This window comes from Pseudophryne corroboree, chromosome 5, assembly GCF_028390025.1.
Source record: "Pseudophryne corroboree isolate aPseCor3 chromosome 5, aPseCor3.hap2, whole genome shotgun sequence".
NCBI classification, from domain to species: domain Eukaryota; kingdom Metazoa; phylum Chordata; class Amphibia; order Anura; family Myobatrachidae; genus Pseudophryne; species Pseudophryne corroboree.
Genome location: NC_086448.1, coordinates 2322187 through 2344499, shown reverse-complemented (window position 1 = coordinate 2344499; position 22313 = coordinate 2322187). Strand labels below are relative to the sequence as shown.

General features: G+C 44.2%; 1 protein-coding gene across 1 annotated transcript in view; it reads left to right on the top strand.

Annotated features, from left to right (window-relative positions):
• The window catches only part of SLC39A4 (solute carrier family 39 member 4), a 121984-nt gene extending 103755 nt beyond the window's left edge, over nucleotides 1-18229 (top strand). Inside the window, exons 10-12 of the mRNA XM_063921053.1 lie at nucleotides 2884-3036; nucleotides 15865-16052; nucleotides 16140-18229. Coding sequence (XP_063777123.1) covers nucleotides 2884-3036; nucleotides 15865-16052; nucleotides 16140-16268 — 470 coding nt within the window. The 3' untranslated portion in view covers nucleotides 16269-18229. The remainder of the gene's footprint in view (nucleotides 1-2883; nucleotides 3037-15864; nucleotides 16053-16139) is intronic.
• The last annotated feature ends 4084 nt before the right edge of the window (nucleotides 18230-22313 follow it).

The following is a 22313-nucleotide window of genomic DNA, read 5'->3' as shown; positions in this document are numbered from 1 at the left end:
CTCACACCTTCATCCTCTCCTGTCTCCTCCACAATAATCCTCCCTCACACTTCCACCCTCTCCTGTGCCTCCACATTAATTGTCCCTCACACCTCCATCCTCTCCTGTCTTCTCCACAATAATCCTCCCTCACACCTCCACCCTCTCCTGTCTCCTCCACAATAATCTTCCCTCACACATCCACCCTCTCCTGTCTCCTCCACAATAGTCCTCCCTCACACCTCCACCCTCTCCTGTCTCCTCCACAATAATCCTCCCTCACACCTCCACCCTCTCCTGTCTCCTCCACAATAATCCTCCCTCACACCTCCACCCTCTCTTGTCTCCTCCACAATAATCCTCTCTCACACCTCCATCCTCTCCTTTCTCCTCCATAATAATCATTCCTCACACCTCCATCCTCTCCTGTACCTCCACAATAATCCTCCCTCACACCTCCATTCTGTCCTGCCTCCTCCACAAAAATCCTCCCTCACACCTCCATCCTCTCCTGCCTCCTCTATAATAATCCTCCCTCACACCTCCATCCTCTCCTGTCTCCTCCACAATAATCCTCCTTCACACCTCCACCCTCTCCTGTCTCCTCCACAATAATCCTCCCTCACACCTCCACCCTCTCCTGTCTCCTCCACAATAATCCTCCCTCACACCTCCATCCTCTCATGTGCCTCCACAATAATCCTCCATCACACCTTCATCCTCTCCTGTCTCCTCCACAATAATCCTCCCTCACACCTCCATCCTCTCCTGTCTCCTCCACAATAATCATCTCTTACACCTACATCCTCTCCTGCTGCCTCCACAATAGTCCTCTCTCCCACCTCCACCCTCTCCTGCCGCCTGCACAATAGTCATCCCTCACACCTCCACCCTCTCCTGTCTCCTCCACAATAATCCTCCCTCACATCTCCATCCTCTCCTGTCTTCTCCACAATAATCCTCTCTCCCACCTCCACCCTCTCCTGCCGCCTCCACAATAGTCATCCCTCACACATCCAACCTCTCCTGTCTCCTCCACAATAATCCTCCCTCACACCTCCACCCTCTCCTGTCTCCTCCACAATAATCCTCCCTCACACCTCCACCCTCTCCTGTCTCCTCCACAATAATCCTCCCTCACATCTCCATCCTCTCCTGTCTCCTCCACAATAATCCTCCCTCACATCTCCATCCTCTCCTGTCTCCTCCACAATAATCTTCCCTCACACCTACATCCTCTCACGTGCCTCCATAATAATCCTCCCTCACACGTCCACCCTCTCCTGTCTCCTCCACAATAATCCTCCCTCACATCTCCACCCTCTCCTGTCTCCTCCACAATAATCCTCCCTCACACCTCCATCCTCTCCTTTCTCCTCCACAATAATCCTCCCTCACACCTCCATCCTCTCCTTCCTCCTCCACAATAATCTTCCCTCGCACCTCCACCCTCTCCTGTCTCCTCCACAATAGTCCTCCCTCACACCTCCATCCTCTCCTGCCACCTCCACAATAATCCTCCCTCACACCTTCATCCTCTCCTGTCTCCTCCACAATAATCCTCCCTCACACCTCCATCCTCTCCTGCCTCCTCCACAATAATCCTCCCTCACACCTCCATCCTCTCCTGTCTCCTCCACAATAATCCTCCCTCACACCTCCACCCTCTCCTGTCTCCTCCACAATAATCCTCCCTCACACCTCCACCCTCTCCTGTCTCCTCCACAATAATCCTCCCTCACACCTCCATCCTCTCCTGTCTCCTCCACAATAATCCTCCTTCATACCTCCACCCTCTCCTGCCTCCTCCACAATAATCCTCCCTCACACCTCCATCCTCTCCTGCCTCCTCCACAATAATCCTCCCTCACACCTCCACCCTCTCCTGTCTCCTCCACAATAATCCTCCCTCACACCTCCACCCTCTCCTGCCTCCTCAACAATAATCCTCCCTCACACCTCCAACCTCTCCTGCCTCCTCCACAATAATCCTCCCTCACACCTCCACCCTCTCCTGCCTCCTCCACAATAATCCTCCCTCACACCTCCAACCTCTCCTGCCTCCTCCACAATAATCCTCCCTCACACCTCCACCCTCTCCTGCCGCCTCCACAATAATCCTCCCTCACACCTCCAACCTCTCCTGTCTTCTCCACAATAATCCTCCTTCACACCTCCATCCTCTCCTGCCGCCTCCAAAATAATCCTCCCTCACACCTCCACCCTCTCCTGCCTCCTCCACAATAATCCTCCCTCACACCTCCACCCTCTCCTGCCGCCTCCACAATAATCCTCCCTCACACCTCCAACCTCTCCTGTCTTCTCCACAATAATCCTCCTTCACACCTCCATCCTCTCCTGCCGCCTCCACAATAATCCTGCCTCACACCTCCATCCTCTCCTATGCCTCCTCCACAATAATCATCCCTCACACCTCCACCCTCTCCTGTGCCTCCACGTTAATCCTCACTCACACCTCCACCCTCTCCTGCCGCCACCACAATAATTTTCCCTCACACCTCCACCCTCTCATGCCTCCTCTACAGTAATCCTCCCTCACACCTCCACCCTCTCCTACCGCCTCCACAATAATCCTCCCTCACACCTCCATCCTCTCCTGTGCCTCCACAGTAATCCTCCCTCATGCCTCACCCTCTCCTGTGCCTCCACATTAATCCTCCCTCACACCTCCATCCTCTCCTGTGCCTCCACAATAATCCTCCCTCATGCCTCACCCTCTCCTGTGCCTCCACAGTAATCCTCCCTCACACATTATTGTGTTAGTGGTGGAGTGTACCTGAGAAACATGACAGATATATTACACTGTCCTCTTCACTCCCCATTGATATCATATATCCTCTAGAAAAGCCCTCAGTTTACTCTTTCCTTGTGTTCCCATTGCAGAGTTGCAGATGATTCCCTATATGATCACTATAGGGGATGCCATACACAATTTTGCAGATGGTCTGGCTATGGGAGCTGCGTTCTCCACATCCTGGAAAACCGGTCTAGCCACTTCTCTGGCGGTTCTGTGCCATGAGCTCCCACATGAGCTGGGTAAGTCCGGACAATTAGGACGCAAACCATTTATTTATTTATTTATTTTATTTATTAACAGTTTCTTATATAGCGCAGCATATTCCGTTGCGCTTTAGTTTAGTTGTGTAGCGCAATTTTCTTTTTTTCTCTAACGTCCTATTGGTTACTGGGGATCTGTACGTTAGTACTATGGGGTATAGATCGGGTCCACTGGATCCTGGCACTTTAAAACCTTTAGTGTGTATGTGTGTGCTGGCTCCTCCCCTCTACGCCCCTCCCACCAGACTCAGTTTAGATAAATGAGCCCAAGGAGCCGGGTGCATTTCTCTAGAGCTCCAGAGAGTTTCCTTTATTTTTTATTTTAGTTATTTATTTTCAGGTCTTACTGGTTGGCAACCGGGCTACCTGCGTCGTGGGACTTAGAGGGGGGACCGGACCAACCTCCTGAGGGCTAATGGTTCGTAATCCCAGCTGACAGGTTACTAAGCTCCTGAGGTGCTGATCACACATCGATAGTATGTGTGTCCACGCCAGCAGCTAGCCGCCACCCTCTAACAGATGCTGAAGATCACAGGTGCGGTCAGTGTTACACCGGGGTCGCGGTTAGCGGGTTCTCGATGCGGTTTGGCGGCACGTCACGCGGTGGTCACGGGCCAAGAGCTGCGGTGCGCGCCGCGGACTACACTGGCTCAGGAGAGAGCTATGCTCTACAGGGTGCTCAGCATCTCTCAGTATACATTATGGTGGTCATTCCGAGTTGATCGCTCGCTAGCAGTTTTTAGCAGCCGTACAAACGCTATGCCGCCGCCCACTGGGAGAGTATTTTAGCTTAGCAGAAGTGCGAACAAAAGGATCTCAGAGCGGCTGCAAACTTTTTTTGTGCAGTTTTAGAGTAGCTCAATACCTACTCAGCGCTTGCGATCACTTCAGACTGTTCAGTTCCTGTTTTGACGTCACAAACACGCCCTGCTTTCGCCCAGCCACGCCTGCGTTATTCCTGGCATGCCTGCGTTTTTCCGAATACTCCGTGAAAACGGTCAGTTGACACCCAGAAACACCCTCTTCTTGTCAATCACTCTGCGGCTGCCTGTGCGACTGAAAAGCTTCGCTATACCCTTGTGAAACGACATAGTTCGGTGCAATAGTACGCCGAGCATTGCACCGCATACGCATACGCAGAAGTGCCGTTTTTTTGCCTCATCACTGCAGAGCGAACGAAAGCAGCTAGCGATCAACTCAGATTGACCCCCTCTACCCCTTCTTCTCAGGGGTCCCTCATGTGTGAACAGTGTTCATTATCCCCATGGGGAAATTTGCTCCCAAGCACCTGACTGGTTAGATATATTTAAGAGCATGATTCATAATGTAAATTCAGAACTGGCTGCAGCTAGAAAGGAGAGACAGGTGTTGAGACAGTCTGTGGATTGTATGGCTAAAGCTGATGATAACAGTAAGGCTTCTCAGCCTCCTCTGTTGGGCTCTCATAAGCGCTCACTTCCACAGGTGCCCCAGTCTGATTCTGATTTGCATGATTTAGATGAAACGGATGATATGGATGAGGACAACTCTCTGTCCCCGGGGCTGTAGGCCCTCATTTATGCTGTAAGGGAAGTTCTTAACATACCTGATCAGGAGGCAGAACGTCATGAAGAATTGAACTTTTTTTTCTAAAACCCAAAACCCTCAGCCACGTTTCCTATGTCAAAGGAATTAAACTCCCTGGCCAGGGAGGCATGGGTGAACCCTGACAAGAAATTCAAAACTCCTCAGAGGTTGTTATCGTCCTTTCCCCTCCCCGCTGAGGACAGGAAGGTCTGGGAAAATTCCCCATCAGTAGATACTTCCGTGTCCAGTCTGTCACGAAAATTGGTTCTGCCAGTGCCAGGGGCTATATCCCTGAAAGACCCAGCTGACCGTAAAATTGAGACCACTCTCAAAGCAATATATACAGCAGTGGGCGCAGCGCAATGCCCCACAATAGTTTGTGGTTAGATTTCAAGGGCAATGGTCAAATGGTCTGATAATATAATTAATGGTTTTGACTCACTGCCCCAGGATGATATCATTACGCTGCTGCAACACATACAGGATGCTGGAAACTTTATGAGCAAAGCTGTTAAGGATTTGTGTCAGATAAATGGCCGTACTACTGCTATGGCTGTTTCGTACCGCAGGTCTCTGTGGTTGTGTCAATGGTCAGCGGATGCTGATTCCAAAAAAGGGGTGGAAAATCTTCCCTTTATAGGTGATGCTTTGTCTGGAGACGAATTGAATAAATGGATTTCTCAGGCAACGGTGGGTAAGTCTACATGTCTGCCGTCAGCTCCACCTCCTGCTAGACACTATTACTCAGGACGCTCCTTGCAGTCCTTTCGTGTGGCAAGATTCAGAGGCAGAGGCCGAGGAGCCTCCAATGCTCCTAGAGGATTTCATGGTAAGTCCCGAAAACCTGCATCTTTCTTGGACCAAACCCCCAGAATCTCTACCACAAAGCCTTCCGCGTGACGGTTGGCCCCAACAACAGGGCGACTTTCCGGTAGGTGCTAGCCTTCAACACTTTGCCCACGTGTGGGCAAAATCCTCCCAGGATCCTTGGGTGAGGGACCTAATTTCTCATGGATACCAGCTGGAATTTCAATCACTTCCTCCTCACAGATTTTTCAGGTCAAGCTTGCCATATTCATTCCAGGAGTGGACAACTTGGAGGCAGACTTCCTCAGCAGGCACAACCTCCATCAACAATTGGTTCACCAGTGAGGGTGTCCGCAGATAGATCTGATGGCTTCTCGCCTAAACAAAAAGCTACACCGTTACTGTTCCAGAACAAGGGATCTGCAGGCGGTAGCAGTAGAAGCGCTGACATCTCCTTGGAATTACCAGTTGGTTTACCTGTTTCCTCCAATCCCGCTCATTCCAAGGGTTCTAAAAAGACTCAAAAGGGAAAGCGTTCAGGCAATTCTAATTGCCCCGGATTGGCCTTGACGGGTACATAGACGTTCTGACCATGTCTCTGGAGGAACCCTGGCCTCTGCCGCTTCAAAAAGATCTTCTTCAGCAAGGGCCGTTCATCTATCCAAACTTACTGCAGCTACGTTTGACGGCTAGGAAGTTGAAAGGGAACTTCTAGCCAGAAAGGGCCTTCCCTCCAAGGTTATTTCCACTATGGTACAGGCCCGGATGGCGGTTACATCAAAACACTGCCACCGTATCTGGAAGAAATATGTTTCTTGGTGTGAGGGTAGAAAGGTTTCCCCCGTGGAATTTCGAATTGGTCGTTATCTGCTTTTCCTGCAAGCAGGTGTGGATAAGGGCCTACGATTGGGCTCCATCAAAGTACAGATTTCGGCGCTCTGAATTTTCTTTCAGAAACAACTTGCGTTGTTGTCGGAGGGGCAGACTTTACTGAAGGGGGTTCTTTATATGCAACCGCCTTTCCGCCTCGTGGGATCTCAGTGTGATTTTGTTCTTTCTTCAATCGGACTGGTCTGGACCTTATAAAAGGTGAAATTTAAGTTTCTCATTTGGAAGACTGTCATGTTGCTGGCATTGGTGTCTGCATGGCGTGTCTTTGATTTGGGGGCCTTATCCTGTAAGAGCCCGTACTTGATTTTTCATGAGGACAGAGCTGAACTCAGAACCCAACCTCAATTTTTGATTAAGGTGGTTTCGGCTTTCCACGTGAATCAGCCTATTGTGGTTCTGGTGTTGTCTGACGCTTCTGTGGGCCCAGAGTCCTTGGATGTGGTGAGGGCTCTGAGGATTTATGTCAAGAGGACGGCTCGTCATCGGAAATCTGACTCGCTGTTTGTCCTTTATGATGCCACCAAGATTGGTCGGCCGGCTTCTAGGCAATCTATTGCTCGCTGGCTCAGGTTGACTATTCAACAGGCATATACTTCGGTGGCTCTACCTTTGCCGACGTCTATTCAGGTCCACTCGACGAGGTCAGTGGGTTCTTCCTGGGCGGCTGCCCAGGGTGTCTCGGCCTTGCAGTTGTGCTGAGCAGCTACTTGGTTTGGTTCGAACACTTTTGTTAAGTTCTGTAGGTTTGACGCCTTGGCCAGGGATGACCTTCAGTTTGGTCAGGCGGTTTTACAGGGGTCTCAGCACTCTCCCACCCATTTTGGGAGCTTTGGGACTTCTCCACGGTACTAAAGTACAGTTCCCCAGTATCCAATAAGACATTAGAGAAAATTGGAATTTAATACCTACCGTTAATTCCTTTTCTCGTAGTCTATAGTAGAAACTGGGCGCCCGCCTCAGTGCTTCGAATCCTGCTTACTAGCTATAAGTGTTTTGGTTGGTCCGCCGTTGCGGCCCCTTGGTTTTGTTGGGTTAGCTGTGCTATCCTTGTTGTTATGGACGTTGCTATCCTCCGGTTAGTGCTCCTTTGTTACTTATGGTTGTGTGTTGGCTTAATGCCTCACCACTGTGTTGTACCTGTTTTCTTCTCTCGTGGTATGTCCGTATTTTCGAGCACAGTTTCCTAGAGGGAGTCTGGTAGGAGGGGCATAGAGGGAGGAGCCAGCACACACTAAAGGTTTTAAAGTGCCAGGCTCCAGTGAACCTGATCTATACCCCACGGTACTAAAGTACAGTTCCCCAGTATCCACTATGGACTACTAGAAAAGGAATTACCGGTAAGTATTAAATTCCTATTTTTTTTTATCACAAAGTTTTATTGGAGTAATACAATTGTAGACAAATACTATTACCCTGAATGGACAACAATAGGGACGTAAAATGTACAATGTATAATCAAAGATAACGTTAAAAAGGATGAGGCAAGAGGAACTCGCAAAGAAAAATATCAAATGGAAGACAATTTGTATATAGCAATTTGAAAATGAGTGTAACCCCAGGCGGATCATCCAGTGGGCCACAGGGGGGATACAAGAGAAATCTATATTAATACCAGGGGGTAGGTAAAGGAATAGGGATTTATAACGGGGAGTGGAATGTAGGGAAGGAAGAGGGGAGCATGTGGGGGGAGGGAGAGAAAGATAAAACGGGGAGAAAGATACAGAACAGAAGCTAGGAGCGAGTCGGAATGTGGGGAGAAGAACGAAAAAAGAATAAAGAGAAAAACTGTAGTAAGAAAATCCCAGTAGAAAAGATGTTTAGGAAAGGCCTGGAAGGGCCGAATTGTAGCGACTATACCAAGGTGCCCAAATAGTATGATACGTGTTCATGAGGCTTGAAAGATATTCCATTGTAGCCACGAACCAAATTCAGTTCATGAGTACGGCTCGGGAAGGCGGGGATATTCATTTCCAAGCTTTGGCATTTTGTTATTTAGCGACACGAGATATATGTAGGACCAGTTTATTTTCAGGTTTGGGTAACTGGCATGCAGGTGCAGAAAGGAGTAAGGAGGCTGGGGTAAGGGAGGGACAATTAGGGGTAAGGGAGGGACAATTAGGAATCAATGAAGATATGAGTGACTGAACCAGGGGCCAAAAAGGAGCAAGCTTAGGACAACTCCACCATATGTGGAAAATAGAGCAACATTGTCGCCAGCAAAGGTTAAGATACAGAATGATAAATCTGATGCAATCATTCTGGGACCAAAGGGCCCCATACACTAGGACGATAATGCCCGATTTCATCCGATTTTGGGCATTCGGCCCTATATGGAGGATGAAATTGGGCATTTTGGAGGAGTTTCCTATCCGATCCGATGCACGTTCCCGTGAGCATCGGATCACATCCTCCAGATTGAATGTGCTGCACATTCAATCTGGTCCGACCACGCAGGCATGGCTGGGATCACTCAGGATGGCCCAAGACACATCGTATACAAAAGGACAGTATACGATGTATCTTGTCGCGATAGTGTATGGGGACCTTAAATGCTAAATACCTCAAAGGATCAGGTTCCAGACTGTGCAATATACATATGTTACATTATACTGCACAGGGCTATGGTGTGTTCTCTACAGTGCATTATACATATGTTACATTATACTGCACAGGACTATGGTGTATTCTCTACAGTACATTATACATATGTTACATTATACTGCACAGGACTATGGTGTATTCTCTACAGTACATTATACATATGTTACATTATACTGCACAGGACTATGGTGTATTCTCTACAGTACATTATACATATGTTACATTATACTGCACAGGACTATGGTGTGTTCTCTACAGTACATTATACATATGTTACATTATACTGCACAGGACTATGGTGTATTCTCTACAGTACATTATACATATGTTACATTATACTGCACAGGGCTATGGTGTATTCTCTACAGTGCATTATACATATGTTACATTATACTGCACAGGACTATGGTGTATTCTCTACAGTACATTATACATATGTTACATTATACTGCACAGGACTATGGTGTATTCTCTACAGTACATTATACATATGTTACATTATACTGCACAGGACTATGGTGTATTCTCTACAGTACATTATACATATGTTACATTATACTGCACAGGGCTATGGTGTATTCTCTACAGTACATTATACATATGTTACATTATACTGCACAGGGCTATGGTGTATTCTCTACAGTACATTATACATATGTTACATTATACTGCACAGGGCTATGGTGTATTCTCTACAGTGCATTATACATATGTTACATTATACTGCACAGGGCTATGGTGTATTCTCTACAGTGCATTATACATATGTTACATTATACTGCACAGGACTATGGTGTGTTCTCTACAGTGCATTATATATTATACATATGTTACATTATACTGCACAGGACTATGGTGTATTCTCTACAGTGCATTATACATATGTTACATTATACTGCACAGGACTATGGTGTATTCTCTACAGTGCATTATACATTATACATATGTTACATTATACTGCACAGGACTATGGTGTGTTCTCTACAGTACATTATACATATGTTACATTATACTGCACAGGACTATGGTGTATTCTCTACAGTGCATTATACATATGTTACATTATACTGCACAGGACTATGGTGTATTCTCTACAGTACATTATACATATGTTACATTATACTGCACAGGACTATGGTGTATTCTCTACAGTACATTATACATATGTTACATTATACTGCACAGGACTATGGTGTATTCTCTACAGTGCATTATACATTATACATATGTTACATTATACTGCACAGGACTATGGTGTATTCTCTACAGTACATTATACATATGTTACATTATACTGCACAGGACTATGGTGTATTCTCTACAGTGCATTATACATATGTTACATTATACTGCACAGGACTATGGTGTATTCTCTACAGTACATTATACATATGTTACATTATACTGCACAGGACTATGGTGTATTCTCTACAGTACATTATACATATGTTACATTATACTGCACAGGACTATGGTGTGTTCTCTACAGTACATTATACATATGTTACATTATACTGCACAGGACTATGGTGTATTCTCTACAGTACATTATACATATGTTACATTATACTGCACAGGACTATGGTGTATTCTCTACAGTACATTATACATATGTTACATTATACTGCACAGGACTATGGTGTGTTCTCTACAGTACATTATACATATGTTACATTATACTGCACAGGACTATGGTGTATTCTCTACAGTACATTATACATATGTTACATTATACTGCACAGGACTATGGTGTATTCTCTACAGTACATTATACATATGTTACATTATACTGCACAGGACTATGGTGTATTCTCTACAGTACATTATACATATGTTACATTATACTGCACAGGACTATGGTGTATTCTCTACAGTACATTATACATATGTTACATTATACTGCACAGGACTATGGTGTATTCTCTACAGTACATTATACATATGTTACATTATACTGCACAGGACTATGGTGTATTCTCTACAGTGCATTATACATATGTTACATTATACTGCACAGGACTATGGTGTATTCTCTACAGTACATTATACATATGTTACATTATACTGCACAGGACTATGGTGTATTCTCTACAGTACATTATACATATGTTACATTATACTGCACAGGACTATGGTGTATTCTCTACAGTACATTATACATATGTTACATTATACTGCACAGGGCTATGGTGTATTCTCTACAGTGCAATATACATATGTTACATTATACTGCACAGGACTATGGTGTATTCTCTACAGTGCATTATACATATGTTACATTATACTGCACAGGACTATGGTGTATTCTCTACAGTGCATTATACATATGTTACATTATACTGCACAGGACTATGGTGTATTCTCTACAGTACATTATACATATGTTACATTATACTGCACAGGACTATGGTGTATTCTCTACAGTACATTATACATATGTTACATTATACTGCACAGGACTATGGTGTATTCTCTACAGTACATTATACATATGTTACATTATACTGCACAGGACTATGGTGTATTCTCTACAGTGCATTATACATATGTTACATTATACTGCACAGGACTATGGTGTATTCTCTACAGTACATTATACATATGTTACATTATACTGCACAGGACTATGGTGTATTCTCTACAGTACATTATACATATGTTACATTATACAGCACAGGACTATGGTGTATTCTCTACAGTACATTATACATATGTTACATTATACTGCACAGGACTATGGTGTATTCTCTACAGTACATTATACATATGTTACATTATACAGCACAGGACTATGGTGTATTCTCTACAGTACATTATACATATGTTACATTATACTGCACAGGACTATGGTGTATTCTCTACAGTGCAATATACATATGTTACATTATACTGCACAGGACTATGGTGTATTCTCTACAGTGCATTATACATATGTTACATTATACTGCACAGGACTATGGTGTATTCTCTACAGTGCAATATACATATGTTACATTATACTGCACAGGACTATGGTGTATTCTCTACAGTGCATTATACATATGTTACATTATACTGCACAGGACTATGGTGTATTCTCTACAGTGCATTATACATATGTTACATTATACTGCACAGGACTATGGTGTATTCTCTACAGTACATTATACATATGTTACATTATACTGCACAGGACTATGGTGTATTCTCTACAGTACATTATACATATGTTACATTATACAGCACAGGACTATGGTGTATTCTCTACAGTACATTATACATATGTTACATTATACTGCACAGGACTATGGTGTATTCTCTACAGTACATTATACATATGTTACATTATACTGCACAGGACTATGGTGTATTCTCTACAGTACATTATACATATGTTACATTATACTGCACAGGACTATGGTGTATTCTCTACAGTGCATTATACATTATACATATGTTACATTATACTGCACAGGACTATGGTGTATTCTCTACAGTGCATTATACATATGTTACATTACACTGCACAAGACTATGGTGTATTCTCTACAGTACATTATACATATGTTACATTATACTGCACAGGACTATGGTGTATTCTCTACAGTGCATTATACATTATACATATGTTACATTATACTGCACAGGACTATGGTGTATTCTCTACAGTACATTATACATATGTTACATTATACTGCACAGGACTATGGTGTATTCTCTACACTGCATTATACATATGTTACATTATACTGCACAGGACTATGGTGTATTCTCTACAGTGCATTATACATATGTTACATTATACTGCACAGGACTATGGTGTATTCTCTACAGTGCATTATACATATGTTACATTATACTGCACAGGACTATGGTGTATTCTCTACAGTACATTATACATATGTTACATTATACTGCACAGGACTATGGTGTATTCTCTACAGTACATTATACATATGTTACATTATACTGCACAGGACTATGGTGTATTCTCTACACTGCATTATACATTATACATATGTTACATTATACTGCACAGGGCTATGGTGTATTCTCTACAGTACATTATACATATGTTACATTATACTGCACAGGACTATGGTGTATTCTCTACAGTACATTATACATATGTTACATTATACTGCACAGGACTATGGTGTATTCTCTACAGTACATTATACATATGTTACATTATACTGCACAGGACTACGGTGTATTCTCTACAGTACATTATACATATGTTACATTATACTGCACAGGACTATGGTGTATTCTCTACAGTACATTATACATATGTTACATTATACTGCACAGGACTATGGTGTATTCTCTACAGTGCATTATACATATGTTACATTATACTGCACAGGACTATGGTGTATTCTCTACAGTGCATTATACATATGTTACATTATACTGCACAGGACTATGGTGTATTCTCTACAGTGCATTATACATATGTTACATTATACTGCACAGGACTATGGTGTATTCTCTACAGTACATTATACATATGTTACATTATACTGCACAGGACTATGGTGTATTCTCTACAGTGCATTATACATATGTTACATTATACTGCACAGGACTATGGTGTATTCTCTACAGTACATTATACATATGTTACATTATACTGCACAGGACTATGGTGTATTCTCTACAGTGCATTATACATATGTTACATTACACTGCACAGGACTATGGTGTATTCTCTACAGTACATTATACATATGTTACATTATACTGCACAGGACTATGGTGTATTCTCTACAGTACATTATACATATGTTACATTATACTGCACAGGACTATGGTGTATTCTCTACAGTACATTATACATATGTTACATTATACTGCACAGGACTATGGTGTATTCTCTACAGTACATTATACATATGTTACATTATACTGCACAGGACTATGGTGTATTCTCTACAGTACATTATACATATGTTACATTATACTGCACAGGACTATGGTGTATTCTCTACAGTACATTATACATATGTTACATTATACTGCACAGGACTATGGTGTATTCTCTACAGTACATTATACATATGTTACATTATACTGCACAGGACTATGGTGTATTCTCTACAGTACATTATACATATGTTACATTATACTGCACAGGACTATGGTGTATTCTCTACAGTGCATTATACATTATACATATGTTACATTATACTGCACAGGACTATGGTGTATTCTCTACAGTGCATTATACATATGTTACATTATACTGCACAGGACTATGGTGTATTCTCTACAGTACATTATACATATGTTACATTATACTGCACAGGACTATGGTGTATTCTCTACAGTGCATTATACATTATACACATGTTACATTATACTGCACAGGACTATGGTGTATTCTCTACAGTACATTATACATATGTTACATTATACTGCACAGGACTATGGTGTATTCTCTACAGTACATTATACATATGTTACATTATACTGCACAGGGCTATGGTGTATTCTCTACAGTACATTATACATATGTTACATTATACTGCACAGGACTATGGTGTATTCTCTACAGTACATTATACATATGTTACATTATACTGCACAGGGCTATGGTGTATTCTCTACAGTACATTATACATATGTTACATTATACTGCACAGGGCTATGGTGTATTCTCTACAGTACATTATACATATGTTACATTATACTGCACAGGACTATGGTGTATTCTCTACAGTACATTATACATATGTTACATTATACTGCACAGGACTATGGTGTATTCTCTACAGTACATTATACATATGTTACATTATACTGCACAGGACTATGGTGTATTCTCTACAGTGCATTATACATATGTTACATTATACTGCACAGGGCTATGGTGTATTCTCTACAGTACATTATACATATGTTACATTATACTGCACAGGACTATGGTGTATTCTCTACAGTACATTATACATATGTTACATTATACTGCACAGGACTATGGTGTATTCTCTACAGTACATTATACATATGTTACATTATACTGCACAGGGCTATGGTGTATTCTCTACAGTACATTATACATATGTTACATTATACTGCACAGGACTATGGTGTATTCTCTACAGTACATTATACATATGTTACATTATACTGCACAGGACTATGGTGTATTCTCTACAGTACATTATACATATGTTACATTATACTGCACAGGACTATGGTGTATTCTCTACAGTGCATTATACATTATACATATGTTACATTATACTGCACAGGACTATGGTGTATTCTCTACAGTGCATTATACATATGTTACATTATACTGCACAGGACTATGGTGTATTCTCTACAGTACATTATACATATGTTACATTATACTGCACAGGACTATGGTGTATTCTCTACAGTGCATTGCAGTTATTAATCTAGAACACAGGTTCTCAAACTCAGTCCTCAGGACCCCGCACGGTCCATGTTTTGCAGGTCACCTGTAGATTTTTGAAATGTAACAGTTGGTGGTACACAGTGCAGCTCTTGGGTGACATGGAAAACGTGAACCATGCGGGGTCCTGAGGACCGAGTTTGAGAACCACTGATCTAGAACATGATCCTGCATGCACTAGCAGTATTTACTAAATATATTTATCAAGGGGACCGGGCCACGCACTCGCTAATGATTATCCAAGCCTAAAAGCAGGGGCCCCTACCACTGCATACCCTTGGTGGACCCCTCATGCCCCAGTCAAACACTGCCAGCTGCTGACCTACAGCTGATCTATGACATGCATACTTAGAGAAACATTGATGTGCCCTGCAGGTACTTATTGCAGTACTTCCCATCAGAACATGCAGAGCCAGGAGCTTCCCTTTGTATGATTACAAACTTGTACATAACCCTAATGGAATCTAATTATTTCCTTGATGGCAACGCCTGTACCTCACTAACAGAAATGTGCCCTCTCGTTGTCGTTGCACCAGGTGACTTTGCTGCTCTGCTCCACGCTGGCCTCAGGGTTCGGTGGGCTCTGCTCCTGAATTTTGGCAGTGCACTAACTGCATTTATCGGATTGTACATTGCACTCTCCATAGCAGCCGATGAAGTCGTCCAACAGTGGATATTTACTGTGGCCACCGGTCTCTTTCTCTATGTGGCTCTTGCAGACATGGTGAGTCCACTCTGTCTCTTTTCCCTGTTATGTTCCATCACTGCACATGTGGACTTAGTTACTAATTCATGTCCTCCTCTCTTCCAGCTGCCGGCTATGATGAATGTGAAAGATCAAAGACCATGGCTGATCTTCTTCCTCCACAACTTAGGGCTCCTGCTTGGTTGGGCTATCCTCCTGCTGCTCTCCATTTATGAGGAGAATATTGCATTCTAATGTTCTGGAACTGGACCTCAGCAATGCATCTTGCCCTTCCTCAGGATCACACACAAGGAATAATGGAACCCTTCCTCAGGATCACACACAAGGAATAATGGAACCCTTCCTCAGTATCACACACAAGGAATAATGGAACCCTTCCTCAGGATCACACACAAGGAATAATGGAACCCTTCCTCAGGACCACACACAAGGAATAATGGAACCCTTCCTCAGGATCACACACAAGGAATAATGGAGCCCTTACTCAGGATCACACACAAGGAATAATGGAACCCTTCCTCAGGATCACACACAAGGAATAATGGAACCCTTCCTCAGGATCACACACAAGGAATAATGGAACCCTTACTCAGGATCACACACAAGGAATAATGGAGCCCTTCCTCAGGATCACACACAAGGAATAATGGAACCCTTCCTCAGGATCACACACAAGGAATAATGGAACCCTTCCTCAGGATCACACACAAGGAATAATGGAACCCTTCCTCAGGATCACACACAAGGAATAAATGAACCCTTCCTCAGGATCACACACAAGGAATAATGGAACCCTTCCTCAGGATCACACACAAGGAATAAATGAACCCTTCCTCAGGATCACACACAAGGAATAATGGAACCCTTCCTCAGGATCACACACAAGGAATAAATGAACCCTTCCTCAGGATCACACACAAGGAATAATGGAACCCTTCCTCAGGATCACACACAAGGAATAATGGAACCCTTCCTCAGGATCACACACAAGGAATAAATGAACCCTTCCTCAGGATCACACACAAGGAATAAATGAACCCTTCCTCAGGATCACACACAAGGAATAATGGAACCCTTCCTCAGGATCACACACAAGGAATAAATGAACCCTTCCTCAGGATCACACACAAGGAATAATGGAACCCTTCCTCAGGATCACACACAAGGAATAAATGAACCCTTCCTCAGGATCACACACAAGGAATAATGGAACCCTTCCTCAGGATCACACACAAGGAATAATGGAACCCTTCCTCAGGATCACACACAAGGAATAATGGAACCCTTCCTCAGGATCACACACAAGGAATAATGGAACCCTTCCTCAGGATCACACACAAGGAATAATGGAACCCTTCCTCAGGATCACACACAAGGAATAAATGAACCCTTCCTCAGGATCACACACAAGGAATAATGGAACCCTTCCTCAGGATCACACACAAGGAATAATGAACCCTTCCTCAGGCTCACACACAAGGAATAAATGAACCCTTCCTCAGGATCACACACAAGGAATAATGGAACCCTTCCTCAGGATCACACACAAGGAATAAATGAACCCTTCCTCAGGATCACACACAAGGAATAATGGAACCCTTCCTCAGGATCACACACAAGGAATAATGGAACCCTTCCTCAGGATCACACACAAGGAATAATGGAACCCTTCCTCAGACGTCCCCCTGGACCTCACTCAGGTTTCATCACTTTGTGGCTGATACCAACTTTTTCAACTTCCAAGCAAGAAGATAACGGTCCATTGACATTAGACCCATACAGCTCTGGTCTCTGCATGCTATCTGGCATCTTCTTCCATCTTGCTGCCTTTCTGTCCAGTCACTTCCATCCTTATCTGGTTCCATTGCTGAAAGAGCTTTTGCTTGGTTGTCTTCCAGTTCTTTTGTTCCAAATGTTTTCCTGCATTGTCCCATGTTTGTGGTTATAACTGCAGTATATAGTTATTTATATAACTCAGGGATGTCACCTATGTTACTGTGTAGCACTGTCCGGGGCACTCCGGCTGGTACAGAGCGCCTCCCAGCATCCAATAAAAGCACAGTGTAATGTGATATGATACTGTGGATGAGTGATCAATGTTATATAAGAAAGAAAGGTTACTTCATGCATGACCGTTATTTCCCGTGTGCATTGCGGTAACGGCAAACAATAAAGACGTATTTCCAGAATAACAAGCTCTGGCTAATTCCTGGGCGTTGTGGGGTATAGCTGTCCTTACCTACAGGATCAGCCACATAAACAGCTCCCACGGCAGCTCCTGCTACCTACTGTCACGTGGAAGGTAATAGGAGAAGAGCTTAGATATACAGAGATCACAGACTGCGCTGCTGTATAAATATCTGTTTAATACAGTGTGAAATCTGACTCTGGACTCGTGCAGTAGTGTTTATTCTGTCAGGATGACCGCAGACCAGTGTCCGTCACACAGTTAATGTTCATACACCGACAAAGGTCCCAGCTCCTCACAGAAGCTCCCAAACGGCCCTAGCACTTACTGAGACCTTCTCCGTAGTCACCGGCCACCTCTTCCGGCATCGGTCATCAATATAAATCCCCCCAGACAGTCTTTTTATTCCTTAGACTCCTTCTCCTCTCCCCAGACTGCCAGGTAAATGGCACTTCTACCTCAGCCTTTTTAAAGGAGTTCCTCACAACTGCTCTGTTAGATTAGTCACATGCCTTCAGCTGCACCAGGCTGCAGGGGAGAAATGCATTAAGGTCAATCAAGCAGGTTAGACACACTTATCCCCCAAATGCGTAGCTTCCCTGGGCTTAACAGATAAACACCCCTGGGGGTATATTTACTAAGATTCGTGTTTCTGCCGAATTGGTGGGAGTTTAAACTCAAATTTTATCGGAAGTATTTTTCTGCAACTTTTTGTAATCATTTTCGTGAATTTACTAAGCGGTCGAGTTTTATTTTTTCGTATTTTTCGATGTTGATGTGATTCGTATTGTCGGGCAGTGTTTTACGGGAGTGATGAGTAAAACACTGCCGGACATAACACAATGAGGCCCGGCCGGATCAGCGAGATCCGCTCGCTGCAGGGCTTCATTGTCTACAGTATTAAAAGAGTTAGAAGTGTTAAAAAAATTTGTGTGGGGTTCCCCCTCCTAAGCATAACCAGCCCTGGGCTCTTTGAGCCGGTCCTGGTTGTTTAAATACCGGGGAAAAATTGACAGGGGTCCCACCGTATTTAGCCAACCAGCACCAGGCTCTTGGGCCGGCCCTGGTTCCAAAAATATGGAGGACAAAAGATGTAGGGGTCCCCCGTATTTTTAAAACCAGCACCGGGCTCCACTAGCCAGAGAGATAATGCCACAGCCGGGGGACACATTTATTCTGGTCCCTGTGGCCGTGCCATTACCCCCCCCCCCCAACTAGTCAACCCTGGCCGGGGTGCCCTGGGGGAGTGGGGACCCCTTAAATCAAGGGGTCCCCCCCATCCTTGGGCGGTGGATGGGAGGCTTATAGCCTTTTTATGTGTAAAAAAAGAATATTGTCTTTTGTTTTAGAACTACAAGTCCCAGCAAGCCTCCCCCGCTTGCTGGTACTTGGAGAACCACAGGTACTAGCATGTGGGGAAATTACGGGCCCACTGGTACCCGTAGTTCTACAACAAAAGAAATACCCAAATAAAAACAAGACACACACAATGTAATTGTGTAATACCGCTTTCACATCGCAAATGCCGGATCCCACCCGCTAAGAGAAACGTGTCCTTACCGGGTGGGATCCGGCATTTGGTCTCCTTTGATGGCTTTCCGACCTGGCAATATACCGGGTCGGTTGCCATAGCAGCGGAGGGTGCAGCAGCAGCAGGGGCGGGGGTGGAGGCGGCGCTGGGAGATGAGCTCATCTCCTGCGCTGCCTCTCCCTATGCTGTGAATGGGAACCATGTCGCATCGACGCAGCTCCCATTCACACTGCGCCTGACCAGGTAATCAACCCGGGTATAATCCTTCTTTTATACTGGGTTGAATTACCGGGTCAGGCGACCCGCTAATTCGCCGAAAGTGCTTTCACATCGCACACTGACCCGTGTCGACACGGCAATATGCTGTGTCGATACCGGGTTATTTGTGCGATGTGAAAGGGGTATAAGTGTGTTTTAATAAATTTGTACAGTCACGGTGTATGTGTGTCTTGTTTTTATTTGGGTATTTCTTTTGTTGTAGAACTACAGGTACCAGCGGGCCCGTTATTTCCCCGCATGCTGGTTCTCCAAGTACCAGCTTGCGGAAGAGGCTTGCTGGGACTTGTAGTTCTGCTACAAAAAACAATATTCTTTTTTTTACACATGGCTATCAGCCCCCCATCCGCAGCCCTTGGATGGGGGGACAGCCTCGGGCTTCACCCCTGGCCCTTGGGTGGCTGAGGGGGGGGGACCCCTTGATTTAAGGGGTCCCCACTCCTCCAGGGTACCCCGGCCAAGGGTGACTAGTTGGTGATTTAATGCCAGGGCCGCAGGGACCTATATAAAAGTGTCCCCTGGCTGTGGCATTAACTCTCTGAATAGTGGAGCCCGGTGCTGGTGTTAAAAATACGGGGGACCCCTGTGTGTTTTGTCCCCCGTATTTTTTACACCAGGACCAGGACCAGGCGCAGAGCCCGGTGCTGGTTGTTAAAATATGGGGGAACCCCTGTCAATTTTTTCCCTGTATTTTTACAACCAGGACTGGCTCAAAGAGCCCGAGGCTGGTTATGCTTAGGAAGGGGGACCCCACGCAATTTTTTTGTGGGGTATTTTTAACTATTTCTGACCCTTTTCCACAGAGAAGCATGCATGGATCTCACTGATACGTGCATGCCTATCTGAACACGCCAGCAAAAAGCAGGTCTATTTGAAAGCTCCTTTTCTTTACGAATTCTATGCTTTACTGGCAGTGTTTGGCTGTTGGGGGTAATTCCAAGTTGATCGCAGCAGGAATTTTGTTAGCAGTTGGGCAAAACCATGGTGGTCATTCCGAGTTGATAGCTCGTTATTTTTTTTCGCAACGGAGCGATTAGTCGCTAATGCGCAATGTCCGCAGTGCGACTGCGCCAAGCAAATTTGCTATGCAGTTAGGTATTTTACTCACGGCATTACAAGGTTTTTTCTTCGTTCTGGTGATCGTAATGTGATTGACAGGAAGTGGGTGTTTCTGGGCGGAAACTGGCCGTTTTATGGGTGTGTGTGAAAAAACGCTGCCGTTTCTGGGAAAAACGCGGGAGTGTTTGAAGAAACGGGGGAGTGTCTGGGTGAACGCTGGGTGTGTTTGTGACGTCAAACCAGGAACGAAACTGACTGAACTGATCGCAGATGCCGAGTAAGTCTGGAGCTACTCAGAAACTGCTAAGAAGTGTCTATTCGCAATTCTGCTAATCTTTCGATCGCAATTTTAATATGCTAAGATTCACTCCCAGTAGGCGGGGGCTTAGCGTGTGCAAAGCTGCTAAAAGCAGCTTGCGAGCGAACAACTCGGAATGAGGGCCCATGTGCACTGCAGGTGGGGCAGATATAACATGTGCAGAGAGAGTTAGATTTGGGTGTGGTGTGTTCAATCTGCAATCTAATTTGCAGTGTAAAAATAAAGCAGCCAGTACAGGTACACCACCGATTTTCCGGCAACCGAAGATCCGGAACCTCTTTTAATCCGGACAATTTTGATTTGTCCGGATTAAAGGGGGTTAGGGACATCCTTTAATCCGGAACATTTTCTGCGCATGGGCGTAACACGCAATACACGCAAGTTTCAGTGGGTACAGCTTCCACGGACACTGCAGGTGACACAGCAAGCATCAGTGGGGCTGTTATGGCGTCCAAGGTCACAGCAAGTACCGCACATACAGCCTGAGCCCGATACCTGTTTTGCATACACTACTGTGTTTATTCATTAATTAATATTATACTGTAGCATATATTTTACTATTTATTGCTTTAGAAATGTTCTGGAGGTGCAAAATTAGTTTCCACCGTTAATCCGGCAAAATCGATAATCCGGCACGGCACTGGAACCGAGGATGCCGGAAAATCGGTGGTGTACCTGTATTTACCCTGCACAGAAACAAAATAACCCACCCAAATCTAACTCTCTCTGCACATGTTATATCTGCCTCCCCTGCAGTGCACATGGTTTTGCCCAACTGCTAACAAAATTCCTGCTGCGATCAACTTGGAATTACCCCGCTTGTCGGCAGTGATTGAGAATACAAATTCTTAGTAAATTTCCGAGTTGTATAAAATAACAGCCGTGTTTGACCGATGGTCTATTCAT